Source organism: Apodemus sylvaticus, chromosome X, assembly GCF_947179515.1.
Source record: "Apodemus sylvaticus chromosome X, mApoSyl1.1, whole genome shotgun sequence".
Classification (NCBI taxonomy): Eukaryota; Metazoa; Chordata; class Mammalia; order Rodentia; family Muridae; genus Apodemus; species Apodemus sylvaticus.
The window spans coordinates 66,821,685-66,843,476 of NC_067495.1; the positions used below are offsets into that span (position 1 = coordinate 66,821,685).

General features: G+C 37.2%; 1 protein-coding gene across 5 annotated transcripts in view; it reads left to right on the plus strand.

Moving 5' to 3' along the window:
* The window catches only part of LOC127675307 (putative P2Y purinoceptor 10), a 92,735-nt gene extending 71,603 nt beyond the window's left edge, over window positions 1-21,132 (plus strand). For 3 of the 5 annotated variants that reach the window (XM_052171383.1, XM_052171381.1, XM_052171384.1), the window contains 2 exons: window positions 2,309-2,403; window positions 18,600-21,132. In XM_052171383.1, coding sequence (XP_052027343.1) covers window positions 18,649-19,632 — 984 coding nt within the window. In that variant the 5' untranslated portion in view covers window positions 2,309-2,403; window positions 18,600-18,648 and the 3' untranslated portion in view covers window positions 19,633-21,132. Of the gene's footprint in view, window positions 1-2,308; window positions 2,404-2,514; window positions 2,708-18,599 lie in introns of those variants that run through there. The other 2 variants (XM_052171385.1, XM_052171382.1) reach the window with 2 other exon arrangements.
* The last annotated feature ends 660 nt before the right edge of the window (window positions 21,133-21,792 follow it).

Here is a 21,792-nt window from a genome sequence, read left to right on the forward strand (position 1 = left end):
AATCTAAGATGACATACTATAAAAAAATCCCTTTTGCTATCAGTAGAGTTCAAACTGGCTCTGTTTTTAGTAGACTCTGAAAAATAGGAACATCTATAGCCATAATAATTAAATTATACTGGTTGCTTATGAAAAATGAGATTTTCCTGATCCTAATTTCAGATAGATTCCCTTAAAAATAAAATAGATATCAGTGAATAATATTCTCAATAATAGGTATTATTGCTTATTGAATGTTACTTTTAGAGTACTTAAAAACATTTCAAGTATAATTGTAAACCTTTACCAATGTGGGAAATATATATATATTATATATATAATATATATATATATATAATATAGTAAGCAAGAAGAAAAGAAAGAAGCATCCAGATTAATGGGTAAGATGGCACGACTGCCCTAAATTTAGATTATTATGGCTAGGATATTGACACACAGACCACCAACTGGACTCAGCAACTAGTTAGTTAGGGATGCTTATTAAATTAGCTCTTTTTGTTTATCTACGGATTTGTTCCTTCTAGATGACCTACATATTTACCAGAATTAAAATGTTTTTTGCCTGAATTGGCTCACTAACTTCTTATCTGTTACTCCCCTTGTTAGAGATGATGGTAGGTAAGGATACTTGAATACAAGAGAGAGGTGAGGTAAGTAGTCAAGCTTTCTTCTAGCAACATTAAGACATCTGTGAAATGAATGTGGTATGGGGTGACACTGGTTCCTTGTCAGGAAAGGATTTTTTTCTCCTTCTATCCCAGGCTTTGGCCTCAAAGTTTAACAGGTCTAGAAGTATATATGTATTTTTCAGAGAAGGATAATACCCTAGAAAACTGGCTCACAGTACTCATACTCGCAAGGGACAGATTTACATCAGGATGCCAATTTAATAATTTATAGTACAGAAAAGAACTGCCAAATGGACTGAGATGTGTGTTGGCCTGTCAGCTTAGTCTCTTTTTAGTAAGGATGCCAAATCAAAAAACTAAATTAACAACAGATTGGCGCTGGATAAATCTATGCAATCAGAATTAAGAGGAGGACTGCAAGGTCAAGCTTGTTTCGTTCCATAGTTCAGCCAGAAAGAATACCCTATTTCGTTGCCAGTCCTCACATGTCATGGACCTATCATCAATCAGCCCAGGCTCTTAGTTTCTAATGCTAAAACCATTTCTTTTCCATCCCTCAATGCCCTTGTGATTTTTTATTGGACATCCCTGAGTGCTGGGCCTAGCTCCACCTTGGTCTCTAACGGTTCTGGTTTTCTAAGATGCATTCGTTGCAAAATGAGCTGTTGCAGTTCCAAGTTGCCCTCCTACAAAAACTTGGTCTTCAATTTCCTTCTTTCATCAGTCTTATCTGTGAATCAAAATGCTACTCTTTGACCTAACCCACAAGTATTTATGTTTTTCTTCTTTACTATGGTTATTACCCAGAAAGTTCGTTGCAGCTGCAGGCTGCAAATTCTAAGTGTGGTTCTTTCACATGCCTGTAGAGGTTTGTACTACTTTATAAGCCTTGTTTCTCAGAATTTTTCTGAAACTTTGCTGAAAATGTTGTTTATATGTGTGTGGTATTTACTTGCATATTTCTGATCATCCCATAGACATTGTGAAGAATCATTGTAAAGACTCCTATTACACTGGAAGCAGATCTGTGATCAATCATGCTTTTCATTTATTTACATGCACATTCTTTGAGAATTTATTTATTCACCCACTTCCACACTTTTTATTTAAACATTTGTGAAAATTCTTTGTTTGCAATAGAGAAGTAATCTAGGTATAGCCTTTGTTCCCAGTATGACACAGTTTTCAGTATAGCAAAGGCACAATAAATACACAAAACAAGTTAAGTACACATTAAAATATGAATCTAGAAATGGACTGATGGAGATGAGGATGATCTAGATTGAGTGGAATGTTTAAACCAAGATAGTCCTGTTGCTAGTTTTGATGTATATTTTGAAGTTTCCTCAGTCGTTGCCTCCCAGAATTCAAAGAGCAGCAGTTTTCCAGTTCTTAGGTAAATTTTCTTTATATTTGACTTAGAAGTCTTATCTTGACCCCAAACCTCCTGGATTTAGTAAGAAAAACATTTGGGTTGTGGTGGAAGGAAATAAGGTGGGTAACAGTTAAGAAGGCAAGGATGTATTAGCTGTTTGTACAGCACAAATGAAATAAAGAAGAAATCACACTTGACTAACGTCATCTGCTCAAGGGACTTACCTTCGTTCTGTGCAAGCAAGGTTTCTGTGGTGAGACATTAATGTGCTCTACTTCCTCTTTCAACACTATTTTTTTTTCAGTTATCAGCAGGATATGTGCTTGCTGCCCAGAGTTGTACTTTTTTACTCCCATCTCTTTGCAAATATACAAGACTCTATCCCAGCTCAGCATCAGGGTAAGTTCTAGCCCATCACCTGTAACTTTGTGGTTCTGTTTGGGAGGATTGGTGGAGACAGGAAGAGCAGGACAGGGGCAGATGTGAAGGCAGTGTTTTGAACCAAATGGTCTCTGGTTTTTTGTCTCAGGATTCTTACAGAGGAACAAATGTGATTGCCTTTGAGTCTAGCCGGAGTTCAGAGTGAAGTACAATGTGATCGGCCTCTACTGTTTTAATAGCAGTATGGAGGATGTGATATAACTCACTGTTTGCTAAAGGGACTTTCTGTAGAGTAGACAAGGAATAGTGGATGCCACAAAAGGTAAGTACAGAGTTGTATTTAAGTCTCCTTTAGAACAATTTGAGATACTTAGCCAAATAAAAGAGGATTTGAATTTCTGCTGTGTATAATTTCTCTAGTTACATACAAAAAATTAGGTTTGAACACTTAGTGGTAAGCTTAGCATACAGAGATGCAGAGACAAATAGTATTTTCCTCTGGCATGAAGTAAGAATGTCTGATGATTTATTTTGGAGCTGAAAGGGCTATATACAGATAAAATACCTCATGATGTAGTGAAATTATTTGAGACAGTGAGATAAAATCACTTAAGAAAATTCAGGTAATTGGTGGCAGAATAACAGCTAGAAACTGAGTCTTAAAACACATGTTTGTTTTTCCTTACAGAAGACTGTGTCTTTTAGAAGTAGTATAAAACTACCTATGACCCTTTTGATTATTAGAGTTTGTTCAAAGGTATTCCTTGATTCTTTAACGTTCATGGTTGTTCTAACTTCAATACTTCTAGATAGAAGAGTCCAAATGTGAGACACTTATCTTTTCAGTGAATGTGCTTTAGAGTGGAGCTAGAGCCAGCTTCCCTGAGGAATTCTTCATGGCAGACAAGCTACATACAATGATGCTGATTTTGCCTGGCCTTTCAGGAGAAGGGAGTCTTAGAATTCTTCAAGTGGGGATATTTTTGTTTTGCTTATTTAAATAGATGCAGAGAGTCATTGTTATATTTACTAATTAGAGGATTTATGCAAAACTAAAATACACAGTAAATGGGTAGGTGATATGCAGATATACTGAGAGTTTCTAATTGTCTTAACTATACTGATTATCAGGCCATAAATTTAGGACAGTTGCTTTTTATAATGTTTCTTGCTGAGTCCATTCCCTTCTTTGGTCAAACACAGTTCTTTGTAGGGCCTAATTGAGAAAGTTGTCCAGTTCTAACTGTATGGACTACTAAATTCAATTAATGGAGGAGCAAAGATATCCATGTGAATAAGCAAAATTTTGGGGGCAGTTTGAGGATGGTACTTGGTGGCTGTGTTTGAGATAAGTGATTTGGCATCGTATAAAGCATGTGCCATGGTTCTAAAAAGAACAGAGAGATGTTTGCTGTAAAACTACTTTATGGACAACTTTCCACAACCAGGACAATGTTTGGGTGGGGAGTTCTACAGTGTATTTTAATTAAATTATCCCAAAAGTTTACTTGAGGTTCAGATCAGGATTTTAAAGCCATTAGTTCCCTCAAGACACAAACAAACAAAAAATAATGTAATGTTTCTGTTGTAAGGAACCAGTCCTAGACTCAGAACAATCTACTCATTGCATTGGTACTTTGTAACTATACTGTATGTTGCCACCAAGAAGAATGTGGACATGTGTACTTTCAGCTGTTTCCTTAGTACAGTGGTTTTGCTTTATTTCACAGGTCTCCATTATTTTTCTCTCTTTCAATTTTTCTAAGACAACAAGCCCACAGGCTACCCCTACTATCAAGGAAAATAGAAGTAATTTTGATATATATGTTTGCTAAGTTGTGCTGGTTTCTTAATGACGAGGTTAAAAAGAGAAGGAGAGCTGAGAGGGCAAAGAGCAATAGAGCTCATACTAAGGGGATGAATAGAGCTTAATCCCAGAACTGTCTTTCCACACTGAGTCAATTGCATAATAGTTTTGGGCAAATGAGATTACTTATTTGAGTGCTAATATCCTCCAGTTTCAATTAAATGATTCACTATCATTTGTAATTATCATTCAACAATGATTTTTGATAATTACATACACAGATCTATATATTTGCTCATCAGGATAGTGGCTGCATGAGGATCTGGCAGTGGCAGTAGTGATAGGGGTATTGCCCATAACAGACAAGATAAGTAGGAGCTAGAACATAGTTAAAGACTATTGAGTTCAATTTTCTTATTTTAATAATAAAGAAATGAAAAAATGAACTTATTACAGCAATGTAGAGAATTGGTATTTGACTAGTAGAATCAAAGTCTCTTTGATCCAAGTGTAATATTTAAAAAATATTCTCCTGTTTTCAGTCTTCTCTATCCTACAAGTCTCGGTCAAGTCAACAATACTTTTTTAAAATTTTATTTATTGAATATAATCTTCATTTACATTTCCAATGGTAAAGCCTTTCCCAATTTTCCCCCCTCCTCAAACACCCCCAACCTCTCCTCCTACCCCCAGCCTCCACGTATATGCCCCTCCACCCAACCCACTCCCACCCCACCCCTCTATTTCCCTTTGTTGGGGCATCTATTGAGCCTTCACCTGGCCATGGACCACTCCTCCCACTGATGCCCTACAAGGCATTCCTCTGCCACATTTTTGATGGGAACCATGTGTACCCCTTGGTTGATGGTTTAGTCCCTGGGAGTCCTGGGTCAAAACTACTTCTATCAAAGCTAAAATTAAAATGTACAAAATATTCTGTCTGCAATCTACTGCAATTTGAGCCCATAGGCTAAACTTCATAAAATCCCTGATTTTGATATGGCACTACCCTGACACCTGGTGGGGCTACTATCAGATCTGGTGGGCAATCATTTGTCATATATGCACAGAAAATATAGACAAAAGAGCTAGAACTATATCCAAGAAGTGCAGTGTCCTTAAGAAGAGAATATTCCATATAAATCACATCTTAAAATATTTTTCTTCCATGCAAAAACTTGTTTAGAAATGGAGAATTTAACCTTTTCCTAGTTTTATGAAGAAATCTTATTACAAATCAAATTACAATACTTCTTAGACTCGGGGAAATGAAATTAATCCTGCTGAGAGCTAATTTCCTGATCTATTAAAGATATAATAATAAAGCTCCTAATTCCTACAAAAATTATTGATATACATAAGAACAGCATTGGTTAACTTATATGCACAAGGACTTGGATTAGTATTTTGGTATGAGTTAAGGACAAATCTCATACCATAATTATATAGCTATGCTTGAATTGTCTCTTTGTGAAAATTAATATAATTATTTAGGGAGGGGAGCTGCTTTTTGGTACCTATTAAAACCTTGGACTCAACATTAGTGAATAAGACTCAAAAGCCTGATATAAACATATTTTTGAAGTAAAACTTATTTCTACAAAAATATACTGCTAAATGATGAAATTCTACATAAGTATATAAGATTCCTGCTGGAAATAAAAAACTGGAATTATTCACTTTTAATTTCTTACATGTTCTGATGTCTTGGAGTTTAACCTGATTTATCTCAAGAGAAGGTGTGTAAAGATTATGGCTTTTGACTGGTAAAGTAGCTCATGTGACGACAGATTTTCTTGTTTGCTAGCATAGGACTATACTATATACTCTTGCTTGTAAAAGTTTCTACGTCCTATCTAGATCTTTAGATTTTTGTTCAATATGGATAAATTATATATACCGTTCTAAGATATACAATCTTACTATAAAGAGTACATTTTCTTAGTGAAATCTGCAAATACAGTAAGACTTGGAAGAAGAGGGAAGCCAAAGTACAGTTCCCCAATGCTGGAGAAAAATAAGAGCTGAACTGGGCCCTTGAGACTGGAGGAAATTATTGACTTCTGAGAGACTCCTATTCACCAGCCTTCACAGAATCACTATCCCATTCTAATACCGTGGGAATTTTCAATGTTTCTTCTGTTATATTCTGCTTATCCTCAAAACTGATTGTTGAATTTCCCTTATCCTTCAAGTTTTAATTTCTAACCTTTTCTATGCAAGACTTTTATTTCTACAGAAATATCTTTAGTACATCTTTCATGGCATGTTTTTAAATTGTATTATCATGAATTACTCTTACGCTCTCTCACATATGATTACAAAATTCTTTTTAAAAGACTGATTGTTATTTTAATTTTTTGTGCCTGTTTATCTGTACACCAATGCACATGTGCATGTGTAGGTCAAAAGAAGGCATTAGATCTCCTGGAAGTGAAGTAATGTATGATTATTAGCCTACATGTGGGTTCTGAGAATCAAACTCAGGATGTCTGCAAGAACGAGTGCTCTTAACTGTTCGTCCATCTCTTTAGTCTACTGATGTAAACTTCTTGAGAATATCAGCCAAGTAAATTCTTTTCCAGAATTTGTTATTCAGCTCACCTATCCTCAGTCATTAGCATGTATCATATACACATAAAAAATCTGCTTGCTAGATTAAATTACAAATTAAGTCCCAGATGAATGTCATTAATAAAAATTAGTAACAGTTCATACTAGCATGCCATGGAAGCCTTTATTGAAAAGGTGTGACTTCAGTTTTGAAAGATTTCTACAGTACAAATAGAATAGTCAACAATTCAGGCAAGCTAGGCTTGACTTTATTTTTTCCCCAGACACAACCTTAATTTTTCTCCCCAATCCTGTCCCTATAGAGACCAAATTGAGAGTAGAAACATCTCAGTCCAACTGCCATCTTTACTCAGTTGAGATACTGTATATCCTAGAATTTCATAGAAACAAGAGAACAAAGGCCAAAGGCACAGAGGCACAAAGGCCAGTAAGAGGACTATTACCAAACTATTGATTTGAATACTAACATAAAACAATTCTGTGGCCTTGAACAAGGCTCTAAATATTTTGTGAATAAATCATCTTAACAAAACCTATGGTATCTGTTCTACTTACCTCACTTGTATAAAGATTCCTGTTCCTCAATTCTTTTGATATATTGATTTTTATAGATATTTTAGAGATTTTTTTCAGTGATTTCTCTAAAAGATTCCTCTTGAGATCTTCAGAGGGATAATATTTGTGAAGATTTCATGTTTTCCACAAAATCCACCCCAGGACCCATAGAACTGGATTCTGCCTCAAAAGTTCACAGGGGTGGTGGTGTAAATACAAAGAGTCATTTCACTTTAAAACTTGCTTTCTAAGTGTAAAGAGCTTTGAGATATACAGATTCAGTTTATTTTATCTATCTGTCTATCTATCTATCTATCTATCTATCTATCTATCTATCTATCTATCTATCTATCTATCTACTTAACATTCATTTTACATTCTGCTCACTGCCTCCCTTCTAGTTACCCCCCCCCCAGTCCTTCATTCATTTCCTGCTCCCTTTCTCCTCTGAGTGGTCAGTACCTGTCAGGGGTATCCTCCTACCCTGGCAGATCAAGCCAAATGCTTCCTCTCGCACTGATACCAGACAAGGAAGCTCAGCTAGAAAAACATATCTTGTTTACAGGCAACAGCCTTTGGGTTAACCCGTGTTCTAGTTGTTCAGGACCCACATGAAGACCAAGCTGCACATCTGCTACATATGCATAGGGAGGCCTAGTTCCAGCCCATGTATGTTCTTTAGTTGGTGTTTCAATCAGTGAGGCAGATTCAGTCTTTAAATTGCAATTCTGAGTCTCAAAAGCATATAAGAAAACATTTGCTAATAAAGTGAAGTAAGTATACATATCTGTAATAGTTTTATAATGTGCAATGAGCATTTTTTTAAATAATAAAAAGCCATGATAATCTTATTTCAAGGACTGTATTTTTAAGCCTCTACAGACCTGACTTTCCTAAGCAATAAAGGGTAGGTACATTCTGGGGAGTCTTATAATCCAAAGGAAGCAGCAGATAACTAACTAAAGTGTACTAGTTGATGGCGTCATAACCTCAAGATTTTTATTTTTTCAAAATGTTGAGTTTAGATTTTTGAACCACTTACATACAAAATTTCTTTGAATGTGTAATAGCCACATGGTGATGGATAAAACATTCTTTTATGGCACTGATTAAGTCAATAAAAGGATGAACAGTGTGGTGAACAAAGGATTAAGTGGGCCTGGACATTTCAAATGCTGATGCTACAAAGATTAAGAAAAAAGCACATGCAATGATAAGTAGAAATCACTTGAAAGCTCAAATGATAAAGCTTCTCTGACCTTCAAACCAAGACTAAGAGTAGCTCGATGTATAAAGACAGGGACTGAGGCCATTCTGAATAGAGGGATCAACAGACACAGAAAAGGGAAGTACACACTCAGGAATGAATCATGAATTTCACATCTCTTCATGAGACAGGAACCAAAAATGTGTCTAGGTTAAAGGAGAGCAATGTTGTTAATGCAAATAAAGGAAGCTACCCAGAAATTGAGAGAGCTAGGGAAAAGGACAGGAGGCTAGAGCAGCACAGACAAAGCTAGAGAAAGAACAGTGATAGAGAACATTACCAAAACCAGAAAATGAGGGGACAAGCTGGATATTTTTTGTCTTAGTAGATTTTTAGATTGTTTTTATTTCTTAAATTTCAGAATGACACAAGTTCTTCAGAGCAAGTGAGGTATACGTGTTCCAAAGTGTTATATTTCTGTTGAACCAAAAATAAGTTCCCCATCTCTCACCAGCATGGGGATTTTACCCTTAATTTTTACGGAGGAGATGAAGGAAACCTCTTACTATTTCCTCTTGTGTTTGGAGAAGAGAAGAGTTTTGGTAACCAGGTCATGAGAATGTAAATTTGTGACTAATTGTGGATTTTTGAGTTGTATTTGTGACAGATTCAGAGACACACACACCCATAATAAAAAAAAAAAAAGGTGCAAACTGCTTTCGGTTTTAGCCAAACTGGGCTCTGATATTTAACTCGGGGTGAGGGGTGGTGGTGGTGGTGGTGAGGCTCTGTTAGCAAGTGAAACTGCACTGGTAAAGCAAGCAAACAACAACAACAACAACAACAACAACAACAACAACAAATACCCATGCTTGTTAAGTGAAAAAGTGGAAGTGGGATTCGATTGGGCTCGAGGTGTTCTTAGTTCTTGAAGCTGTAGTAAGCTGGTAGCTCCCTTTGCTCCTTGGCAGACTCTGCATTGGTAATAAGAAATGACAACACAAGTAATGCCAGCATTAAAATCAGCACGGTTGTTGGAAGGATTCATTTTTATTTAGTTCACCATGGCATAGAGCTTTCTCTATGGTAGATGGAAAACAGAGAAAGAGTTCATCACCAGTGACCCACATCATTAAGTTAGGCTTTACCCCCTAACATTTCCAGAGAACCACAAGCTGAGGACATAGAATTTGATATATGAGCCAACCAGGGGCATCTCCTTTTGAATCTGTGAAAATGGTGAATAAGCTAGCTAGCTACATTTTAAAGTCACATCTAGTTGCAGGGAGGCAAGTAACAAAATACTTTAAGACTTGGAACATCCCTACAAAACATTATGCGGGTATGGCCTTGTTGAAGTAGGTGTGATCTTATTGGAGGTGGTATGTGACTGGGATTTCAAAAGTGCATGCCACGCCTATTATCTTTCTCTGTCTCTGTCTGTCTTGCTCTCTTCTGACTATAGATCAGGATATAAGGCTCCCAGCTACTGCTTCTGCTCCATGTTTGTTTATTTTCCACTATGATTAATATGTACCAATCCTCAAAAGTTGTAATCAAACTTCCTATTAAATAAATTTTTAGCAAGTGTGGCCTTGGTAATAGTGTCTCTTCACAGTAGAACACTGACAACAACCTCCAAATTCATTAAATCTCTCTAAACATTAGTCTTTACATCTATGTTATATGATGATAATAATATATATCAATTATAATAATTAGTAATAATAATAAGTATTTATACTAGTAAATTATATAAAACATGTGGATCCTTCTTTTGCTGATCCTGGTCTACAATCTTCTTGGTTAAAATATGATTTCCTCCCTTTTACTTTTGAATACCTCTCTATTAGAAGCTCTCCAAAAACACACAGGATGACTACATTCATTACTCTTTATTACATATCACCAATGATAGCTAAAGTAGATTTACATATGAAATATAAGAGTAGGCAAAATGAAAGTACTTGGGTTCTTTTCTTTCTGTGAAAATGTTACTTGGGGTTCTGTTATACTAGTCCATCTCTGTTTATTGCAAAGGGACTGGAAATGGTATCAGATGCCATTCATCCACAGAGAAAGAGAACTTAAAACTACAATACTCCATTGTAGTAAATATACTCAACAAGCAACAATAATAACAGTAAAATGTAATAAACCACTTCAAGCCGGGCAGTGGTGGTGCATAGTTTTAATCCCAGCACTTGTGAGGCAGAAGTAGGCAGATTTCTCAGTTCAAGTCCAGCCTGGTCTACAGAGTGAGTTCCAGGTCAACCAGGGCTATACAGAGAAACCCTGTCTTGAAAAACAAACAAACAAACAAACAAACAAACAAACAAATAAGCTGCTTCATATCAGAAACAACTTCAGGCTATACTTTCTTTCTTTCCTTTTTCCTTCCTTATTTTTTCTTCTCCTCTAAGCTTTGAATAAAATAATTATTCTTGTAATCTCATAAAAGGGTTGCTTGTGTAAATTGCTTTAGGGAAGAAAATGAAGATTGAGAAGAATATCTATAGAGATTAAAACATCTCCCACTTGAATTCTTAAATCCTTAATTTATCAATCTGTCTTTAGTCCTAGCTTCTTCCTGTATTATGTATAGGCTCAATAGGTGATTTTTCAAAGGGGCTTTCTAATCTGAGATTTTATAAGGTAGTCAAAATAAGATGATAAATCTGCTGTTACTTCCCACCTTCTTCTGCAGATAACCTCTACAACTTTGCAGAACTTGAGAACAGATTAGTTTACATTTTCGATACCTCAACATAATACATAACTAAAACAGCAATGAATATATGATATAAAATGCCTAAAAGTTTTGTTCTTATAATGATTATTTTTTAATCTTCTAATTTTTTATTTTCTACATTGTTTATTTACATTCCAAATGATTTCCCCCTCCCCATAAATCCCATAAGCCCTCTTCCCTCCACCCATTCCCTGATCAACCCCCTCCCACTTCTCTGTAATGATTACTTTAATATTTACTCAAAATTAAATTTTAAGTTGTTCTCAAAAAGTAGTTTGGATGGCCTGTTTTACTGGTATTAGGGCAATATTCACTGTTACTGTTAGATAATGTGTCCTCTGTAGACACTGCAACAGTATAGGACTTTTTTTAGAAATGTTAAATATTTTTGATAATATAATATAATATAATATAATATAATATAATATAATATAATAATATAATAATATAATAATATAATAATATAATATAATTTTCCCCTTCACCTTTCCTTCCTCCAATCCCTTCAATGTATCCACTTTATTTTCTCTAAAAATTCACGGTCTTCTTGATGTTGTTGTTGTGTGATTCTAAATACAGAAATATAACCTGCTCAGTCCATATAATGGCAATTGTATTTATATGTTTTCAAGACTAACCATTTGGTATTGGATAACCAATTAGTCTGTTCTTCTCTAGAAAAAACTTGTTTCTCCACTCATTACTGCCTGCAGGGTTTTTTTGGGGGGGGGGGGAGCGGGGCATCTAGGGTTATGTAGGGATATGACCTCTTGAATTTTCCCCTTTTACATTAGCATGTCTATAGCTATCATCCCTGTTCAGCTCATGTTTAGGCAGTCATGTTGATAAGATATCATGGGTATAAAATCTTTTTTTTATTCGATATAATTTTTTATTTACATTTCAAATGATTTCCCCTTCTCTAGCCCCCCACTCCCCGAAAGTCCCATAAGCCCCTTTCTCTTCCCCTGTCCTCCCACCCACCCCTTCCCACTTCCCCATTCTGGTTTTGCTGAATACTGTTTCACTGAGTCTTTCCAGAACCAGGGACCACTCCTCCTTTCTTCTTGTACCTCATTTGATGTGTGGATTATGTTTTGGGTATTCTAGTTTTCTAGGTTAATAACCACTTATTAGTGAGTGCATACCATGATTCACCTTTTGAGTCTGGGTTACCTCACTTAGTATGATGTTCTCTAGCTCCATCCATTTGCCTAAGAATTTCATGAATTCATTATTTCTAATGGCTGAATAGTACTCCATTGTGTAGATATACCACATTTTTTTTGCATCCACTCTTCTGTTGAGGGATACCTGGGTTCTTTCCAGCATCTGGCAATTATAAATAGGGCTGCTATGAACATAGTAGAGCATGTATCCTTATTACATGGTGGGGAATCTTCTGGGTATATGCCCAGGAGTGGTATAGCAGGATCTTCTGGAAGTGAGGTGCCCAGTTTTCTGAGGAACCGCCAGACTGATTTCCAGAGTGGTTGTACCAATTTGCAACCCCACCAGCAGTGGACGAGTGTTCCTCTTTCTCCACACCGTCTCCAACACCTGCTATCTCCTGAATTTTTAATCTTAGCCATTCTGACTGGTGTAAGGTGAAATCTCAGGGTTGTTTTGATTTGCATTTCCCTAATGACTAATGAAGTTGAGCATTTTTTAATATGCTTCTCTGCCATCTGAAGTTCTTCAGGTGAGAATTCTTTATTTAACTCTGTACCCCATTTTTTAATAGGGTTGATTGGTTTTCTGGAGTCTAACTTCTTGAGTTCTTTATATATATTGGATATTAGCCCTCTATTTGATGTAGGATTGGTGAAGATCTTTTCCCAATTTGTTGGTTTCCGATTTGTCCTCTTGATGTTGTCCTTTGCCTTACAGAAACTTTGTAAATTTATGAGGTCCCATTTGTCAATTCTTGATCTTAGAGCATACGCTATTGGTGTTCTGTTCAGAAACTTTCTCCCTGTACCGATGTCCTCAAGGGTCTTCCCCAGTTTCTTTTCTATTAGCTTCAGAGTGTCTGGCTTTATGTGGAGGTCCTTGATCCATTTGGATTTGAGCTTAGTACAAGGAGACAAGGATGGATCAATTAGCATTCTTCTGCATGCTGACCTCCAGTTGAACCAGCACCATTTGTTGAAAAGGCTATCTTTTTTCCATTGGATGTTTTCAGCCTCTTTGTCGAGGATCAAGTGGCCATAGGTGTGTGGGTTCATTTCTGGATCTTCAATCCTGTTCCTCCTGCCTGTCACTGTACCAATATCATGCAGTTTTTAACACTATTGCTCTGTAGTATTGCTTGAGGTCAGGGATACTGATTCCCCCAGATTTTCTTTTGTTTTTAATAGAGTATTGGTGTTAACTCTTCTTTGAAGGTCTGATAGAATTCTGCACTGTCCTGTGCTTTTTTTGGTTGGAAGACTTTCTATGACTCCTTCTATTTCTTTAGGCATTATGGGACTGTTTAGATGGTCTAGTTGGTCCTGATTTAATTTTGGTATTTGGTATCTGTCAAGGAAATTGTCCATTTCCTCCAGATTCTCCAGTTGTGTTGAGTACAGGCTCTTGTAGTAGGATCTGATGATTTTTTGGATTTCCTCAGTTTCCGTTGTTATATCTCCCTTTTCATTTCTAAGTTTGTTAATTTGGATACTTTCTCTGTGCCCTTTGGTCAGTCTGGCTAAGGGTTTATCTATCTTGTTGATTTTCTCAAAGAACCAGCTCCTGGTTTTGTTGATTCTTTATATGGTTCTCCTTGTTTCTACTTGATTGATTTCGGCCCTGAGTTTGATGATTTCCTGCCTTCTACTCCTCCTGGGTGAAATAGCTTCTTTTTGTTCCAGGGCTTTCAGGTGTGTCATTAAGCTGGTAATGTATGCTCTCTCCATTTTCTTTTTGGAGGCACTCAGGGCTATGAGTTTTCCTCTTAGCACTGCTTTCATTGTGTCCCATAGATTTGGGTATGTTGTGTCTTCATTTTCATTGTGTTCTAAAAAGTCTTTAATTTCTTTCCTTATTTCTTCCTTGACCAAGGTATCATTGAGTAGAGTATTGTTCAGTTTCCATGTGTATGTGGGTTTTCTGTTGGTTTTGTTGCTATTGAAGACCACTTTTACTTCATATTGATCTGATAGGAGGCATGGGATTAGTTCTATCTTCTTATATTTGTTGAGGTCTGTCTTGTGACCAATTATATGGTCGATTTTGGAGAAGGTACCATGAGGTGCTGAGAAAAAGGTATATTCTTTTGCTTTAGGATAGAATGTTCTATATATATCTGTTAAATCTAATTGGTCCAAAGCGTCAATTAGTTTCATTGTTTCCCTGTTTAGATTCTGTTTTCCTGATTGGTCCATTGAGGAAAGTGCAGTGTTGAAGTCACCCATGATTATTGTGTTAGGTGCAATGTGTGCTTTGAGTTTCAATAAAGTTTCTTTTACGAAAGAGGGTGCCCTAGCATTTGGAGCATAGATGTTCAGGATTGAGAGTTCTTCTTGTTGTATTTTTCCTTTGACCAGCAAGAAGTGTCCCTCAGAGTCTCTTTTGATGACTTTGGGTTGAAAGTCAATTTTATCTGATATTAAAATGGCTACTCCAGCTTGTTTCCTGAGACCATTTGCTTGTAAAATAGTCTTCCAGCCTTTTACTCTAAGGTAGTGTTTGTCTTTGACCCTGAAGTGTGTTTCCTGTAAGCAGCAAAATGTAGGGTCCTGTTTACGTATCCAGTCAGTTAGTCTGTGTATTTTTATTGGGACATTAAGTCCATTGATGTTAAGAGATATTAAGGAATAGTGATTGTTACTACCTATCATTTTTGACGTTATTTTTTAAAATTTGATTGCTTAACTTCTTTTGGGTTTGATCAAAGGTTACTATCTTGCTTTTTCCAGGGTGAAGTTTCCCTCCTTGTATTGGTGTTTTCCTCCTGTTATCCTTTGTAGGGCTGGGTTTGTGGATAGATATTGGGTAAACTTGGTTTTGTCATGAAATATCTTCGTTTCTCCATCTACGGTGATTGAGAGTTTTGCTGGATATAGTAGTTTTGGCTGGCATTTGTGTTCTCTTAGAGTCTGCATGAGATCTGCCCAGGACCTTCTAGCCTTCATAGTCTCAGGTGAAAAGTCTGCTGTGATTCTGATAGGTCTTCCTTTATATGTTACTTGCCCTTTTTCTCTTACTGCCTTTAATATTCTTTCTTTGTTTAGAACATTTGGTGTTTTGATTATTATGTGACTGGAAGTATTTCTGTTCTGGTCCAGTCTGTTTGGAGTTCTGTAGGCTTCTTGTATATTCATGGGCATCTCTCTCTTTAGGTTAGGGAAGTTTTCTTCCATAATTTTATTGAAGATGTTTGCTGGCCCTTTAAGTTGTAAATCTTCACTCTCATCTATGCCTATAATCCTTAGGTTTGGTCTTCTCATTGTGTCCTGGAATTCCTGGATATTTTGGGTTACACGCTTTTTGCATTTTGCATTTTCTTTAACTTTTGAGTCCATCTATGGAATCTTCAGGATCTGAGATTCTTTCTTCTATCTCTTGTATTCTGTTGTTGATATTTGCATCTATGTCTCCTGATTTCTTCCCAAGGCTTTCTATCTCCAAAGTTGTCTCCCTTTGAGTTTTCTTAGTTGTTTCTACTTCTGATTTTAGACCCTGGATGGTTTTGCTTAGCTCTTTCACTTGCTTGTTTTTGCTTTCCTGTAATTCTTTAAGAGAGTTTTGTGTTTCTTCTTTCATGACCTCAGCCTGTTGACCAAAGTTCTCCTGTATTTCTTTAAGTGTTTTTTTCATTTCCTCATTATTGGCTTTTGTATTCTCCTGGATTTCTTTCAATGATTTTTGTGTTTCCCATGCAAGGGCTTCTAACTTTTGATCCATTTTCTCCTGAATTTATTTAAGTATGTCCTTCATGTGTTCCTGTACCAACATCATGACCAGTGATTGTAAATCCAAATCTTATTTTACTGGTGTGATGGGGTATCCAGGACATGCTGGTAGAGGAGAATTGGGTTTAGATGTTGTCATATTGCCTTGATATCTGTTAGTGATGTTCCTGCGTTTGCCTTTTGCCATCTAGTTCTCACTGGTGTTAGTTGGTCTTGTCAGTGCTGGACTCACCAGTGCAACCTGCCCCTTCCCAGGTGGCCTCTGGTGCATAGCTTACCTCCTGCACTGCCTGGAGACAGGGTGCTGTTGCCCAGGCTGTTCAGATCCCAAAGTAGACACCTGAAGGCTCCCGCTGGTGCCCGCTGGATTCACTGGAGCACACCGACTTCTCCCAGCTGGCTGCCCAGAAGCCCCTCCTGCCTCTTGCAGGACCTGGAGAGGACCTGGGTGTTGCCGCCAGGCTGATCTGGATCCAGAAGCAGAGAGAGTTGAGCTGAGGGATCCAGCCAGAGGCCTCAGGACTGGGACCCAAGCCCTGGGCTGCAGGAGCAAGCTGTGCTGCGAGCTCCCAGACTGCCTCTGTGTGCACACCGGGTCTCCTGCACTTCCTGGAGAAGGAACACTGTGGCCCTGGTCGTTCAGATCTCAAAGCAGGCACCCGAAGGCTCCCGCTGGGGCCTGCTGGATTCATCGGAGCACACTGACTTCTCCCCGCTGGCCGCCCAGAAGCCCCTCTTGCCTCTTGCAGGACCTGGAGATGTGGTTTTGCTGCCCAGGCTGATCTGGATCCGGACGTGGAGAGAGTTGAGCTGAGGGCTCCTGCCAGATGCCTCAGAACTGGGACCCAAGCTCTGGGCTGCAGGAGCAAGCCACCTATAAAATCTTTATTGTTTCTTTTTTTTCTGTTTTTTTTTCCTTTTTCCTGGAGACAGGGTTTCTCTGTGTAGCCCTGACTGTCCTGGAACTCAGTCTGTAGACCAGACTGGCCTCGAACTCAGAAATTTGCCTGCCTGTGCCTCCCAAGTGCTGGGATTAAAGGTGTGCGCCACCACTGCCCGGCTTTCTTTATTGTTTCTAAGAAGAGTTTCACAGCAAACTTGCTGTTCTATGGCTCTTATAGTCTTCCTGCTCCCACTTTCTCAATGATCCCTGAACATTTGATGAAGGAGTTGAACTGAAGTTGGGGTTCCCAACTCTGCAATTTTGCTGGTTGTGGTTTTCTCTAATGGTCTCTTTATTGCAAAGAGAGTTTTCCTTGATGAGGGGTGAGGGATACACTTATCTGTAGGTAGGACAAGTATTTAAAATATTATTAGGGATGATAGTGGTTTAGTGAAATGTCAGCTGTAGTTTCTCCTCCAAAATTCATGGCTTCACTATTCTGGGGTAGTTGACTGGTTTCCAGTACCAGGCAAAATTTCCCTTTTATTGATTGGGCGGGTCTTGTGTCTAAATTAATACCAAGGTGTGCATGCTAGTGTTGATTGTACTCTTGTGATTCTTGTGTTATGCTGGTTGTTTATGTGATTCATAGGTATCATATCTGTCAGTTGCTTTCTTCATTTGGAAGCTTGTATGGTGCTTTCTGGTACCATGAAGGTTAGTTTTGAATGAGGAGTCTTTCAGATACAGCTCATGTTCTCTGTGTCCTATGTCCAAAGTGCATGGTATGTTCAGCAATATGGATTTACCTTCCACCTCTGTTAGGTAAGGGAAATAGCAATAGCCTATAATGTTCTGGAAATCTCTTGAATGTCCCTAAGCAAAAACTCAAAAGAGACTTCTCATACTTGGCATTGGTGTTTTGCTAGATAGTGTATGTCTCCTTGGGGGAGAATTGTCAGCCTAGATAAGGACATTTCATTTAAAATTTATATTTATAGGTATACAGAATAACATGTATAATGGTGTAGGCTTCTTCAGAGAGGGAGACCTGAGCACTATACTTCCAAAATTACAAGGAAGTATTCATAGTTCAGGGTATGAAATTATACATTATTGAAGTGTTTCATGTAAGTTGAGAATGGGACACAAGCCCAGGGAGATGCAACAACTTCAAGAGGACACAAGTAGTGAGTTATGATAAAGTAATTAAAAGGTCATCTTCCCACACTCCCCAAGTCAGCCAGATGCAAAATCAAGACATTTTTTAATGGTGGAGAAGCAAGTTTGAGGAAGATATTTAAATGCCACAATGTTTTTGGTATGATATGCCAGGGCACATTTCCATAATTTCTAAACTGATTTGCTGGGTGATGTTGAGTCAGAAATGTATCTTCTTAGAGCTTCTACTTATTGATCTGTGTATTATCTAGAATTGGAATATTCTATATCTCAGTGAAAAAGAGAGCCCTAGATATTCACTAAAGTATTAGTTAACCATTGTGCCTTTTAACCTATTTTTTTTTTTTTTGTGGCAGGAGCCACAATTCCATAGTTTTCCTTGATGAACATTCTGAGATATTCAAGATGGGCAGCAACAGTACCAGCACTGCTGAGAGTAATTGCAGTGTCACTTTGACATTTCAGAACTCTCTGTATGCAACCACCTATATCTTCATATTCATCCCGGGTCTCCTGGCTAACAGTGCAGCCCTGTGGGTCCTGTGCCGCTTCATCAGCAAGAAGAACAAGGCCATCATCTTCATGATCAACCTCTCAGTGGCGGACCTTGCTCATGTCCTGTCCTTACCTCTTCGGATTTACTATTATATCAATAGTCACTGGCCGTTCCAAAAGGCCCTTTGCCTGCTGTGCTTCTATCTGAAATATCTCAACATGTATGCCAGCATTTTTTTCTTGACGTGCATTAGCCTTCAAAGGTGCCTCTTTCTCCTCAAGCCATTCAGAGCCAGAAACTGGAAGCGTAGGTATGACGTGGCCATCAGTGCTGCTGTCTGGATTGTTGTGGGGACTGCCTGTTTGCCATTTCCCATCCTGAGAAGTTTTGGCTTAGCTAGTAACAGTGAATCGTGCTTTGCTGATCTCGGGTACAAACCAATGGATCCAGTGGTTTTGGTCACCATGGTTACAATTGCTGAGCTTTCTGGATTTGTGATTCCAGTGATCACCATCGCATGCTGTACCTGGAAAACAACTATATCCTTGAAACACCCACCGATGGCTTTTCAAGGGATTAGCGAAAGGAAAAAAGCATTGAGGATGGTTTTCATGTGCGCTGCAGTCTTTGTTATCTGCTTCACTCCTTATCACATTAACTTCATTTTTTATACCATGGTAAAGGAAAACATCATTACCAGTTGTCCCATTGTGGAAAGTACCCAGTATTTCCATCCCTTTTCCCTGTGCCTTGCAAGTCTTTGTTGTCTTTTGGACCCGATTCTGTATTATTTCATGGCTTCAGAGTTTCGTGACCAACTATCTCGCCATGGAAGCTCTGTTACCCGTTCCCGTCTCATGAGCAGGGAGAGTGGTTCATCAATGGTTAGCTAAAATGAGATAGTTCTTCAGGTAGGATTCTCTTTACCTAAAGTTCTGTGGCTTGGTCCAAAGGTAGGAATTGCCAGGCAAACAATTTCTTTTAATTGAACCTTGGAAATAGCAGAAATAAGTTTTATTGTATGATAGTTATTGTCTCCACAGATGATGGAGGCATGATGTGAAAAAATGTGGGAGTAGAAAGAAAAATGGAATCCATGTGCTTCCAATTTAAAATTTATGGCCTTCTATTAGTAACAAGTCCCAGATCAAGTTCAAGTTTTTAACAGATGTTTCCATCCAAAGATAAATTGAATGCATTTATTTAAATTTGTCTTCTGTGATAGATTAGTACTGAGATGCAAGATATATATTAATATTTACAGAAAAGTAAATGTGTTTCATGAAGTAATTTTATTTCTGAATGGAGTAAAGATTTCAAGTCTTTCTAAAACATAAAATACAGACAAAATGCATCAAAAGTTACAACAACGTGTGAAAGAATTTTAGCACTGTACTCTTGCTACTGAATGGAAGCCATGAAAATCCACCTCTTGGATGTTTATAGATGTCTATCATTTTCTAGACTGGCAGTTTGATATGTATTTTTAACAAGAACATCTCATCTTACTTTTCCGATACAAGCAACAATAAATGTGGAAATTACAAATACAAATGAATGAATGTTAGAGCTGAGCGGTTAAGCAACATGCCTCAGGATTAACAGTTAAGTGTACATGGTACATGCTTATACTATTCCTTCTGCTTATATTTTTATATGTATTAGGTCAATACTAAGTTTGAGGTGAATGCTGAAGATACAATCTGAAGATAAGCATAGGAAATATAAATCATTTTAACACAATTTTCTTGTTCTCATTGAAAAATTCATCAGTTGGGGATTAGCATGATTCTGGGTAGAGTCTTCTGTGATAAATATATTGTCCTATTAGTGTAATCACCTGTACAGTCTTGATGAGAAGCCCAATAGTTCATTATTTCAAAGTCAATTTTATGCCTTAATATAAGCAAATCTCATGAATAGAAAGCTATGAAACTGAGCCACAGGTTAGAAATTCTCCTTTTAAAAATTTCTTACACATTTCTATATGTCACTAAACAAAATCTCAAGGGTTTTCAGATATCATAACTCACAGAAGTGCACTAGAAACAGAGAATTATTATCATGTTGTAAATAAATGAGAGAAATATGTGAACTTATTTTTCTGAAAGTTATGGATACTCTTAAGTATTCATACAGATGATACAAATACAACTCTCAGCTTCTCAGGTTGACAATTCACTGATATTTTAGGTCTGAAATTAACAGAACATTGACATTTGGTGTACAGGCAAGAAAAGGAAGTGGTAGGAAGCCCTTAGAACATGCATTTGTGTAGACTAAGGAAGAGGAAGGGACCACCAAAAGGAGGAATTAAAGAATATTTCTTGGTTTTGGGGGCATGAGAGAATTCTGTAATTATAAAGTAATAAAGTGTTTTTTAAAAATTGGAACTATGCGTGATTTATTAACTTGAACCTGTAAGTACTGCTTTAAGAGAGTTCTCAATGTGTTTGGAATTAATGGTAATATTATCACAATTATTGTACAGAGCAAATCATTCTAAAGAGAAGGCCTTTTTAAAAGAAATCATATAGATTCTACTATATTTTTTGTGGAGAAAAGAAAAATCAGCTCTCACAGTTGGCCCTTTATATGTCTTCTTGCAAGTGTTTAGAAGAAAAGTATTGCTTTCTGCAGTTTGTTGAATACCATGTAAATTAAAGTACATAGCTACCATTTTGGCCCTCATTTAAAAAGAATATTTGGACTTTTCTTAGTTGTGGATTTCTAATGTGGTCACAGAAAAAAAATGACAATGTTTAAGCAAGCAATGATTGGTTTTAGATTTCAAAGTCTGGGAAACCTTATATAGTCCAGGGAGGAATTTGATTATGGAAATGATGAGATTATTTTATGTGAGGATCTTGAAATGCAAAAGAAATGGTTACAGTTAGTAATTCTTCTGTTTAACTTTCCATGTTTAAGTAAAGAGCAACTAGCAAACATATTTTAAGGCATTACAGTGGATAGTACTATGACAGCTATGATTATGTTTATCACAGAGATATGAGGTCAGAAGAAGGGGACATCTAACCATACAGTCTTGTAAA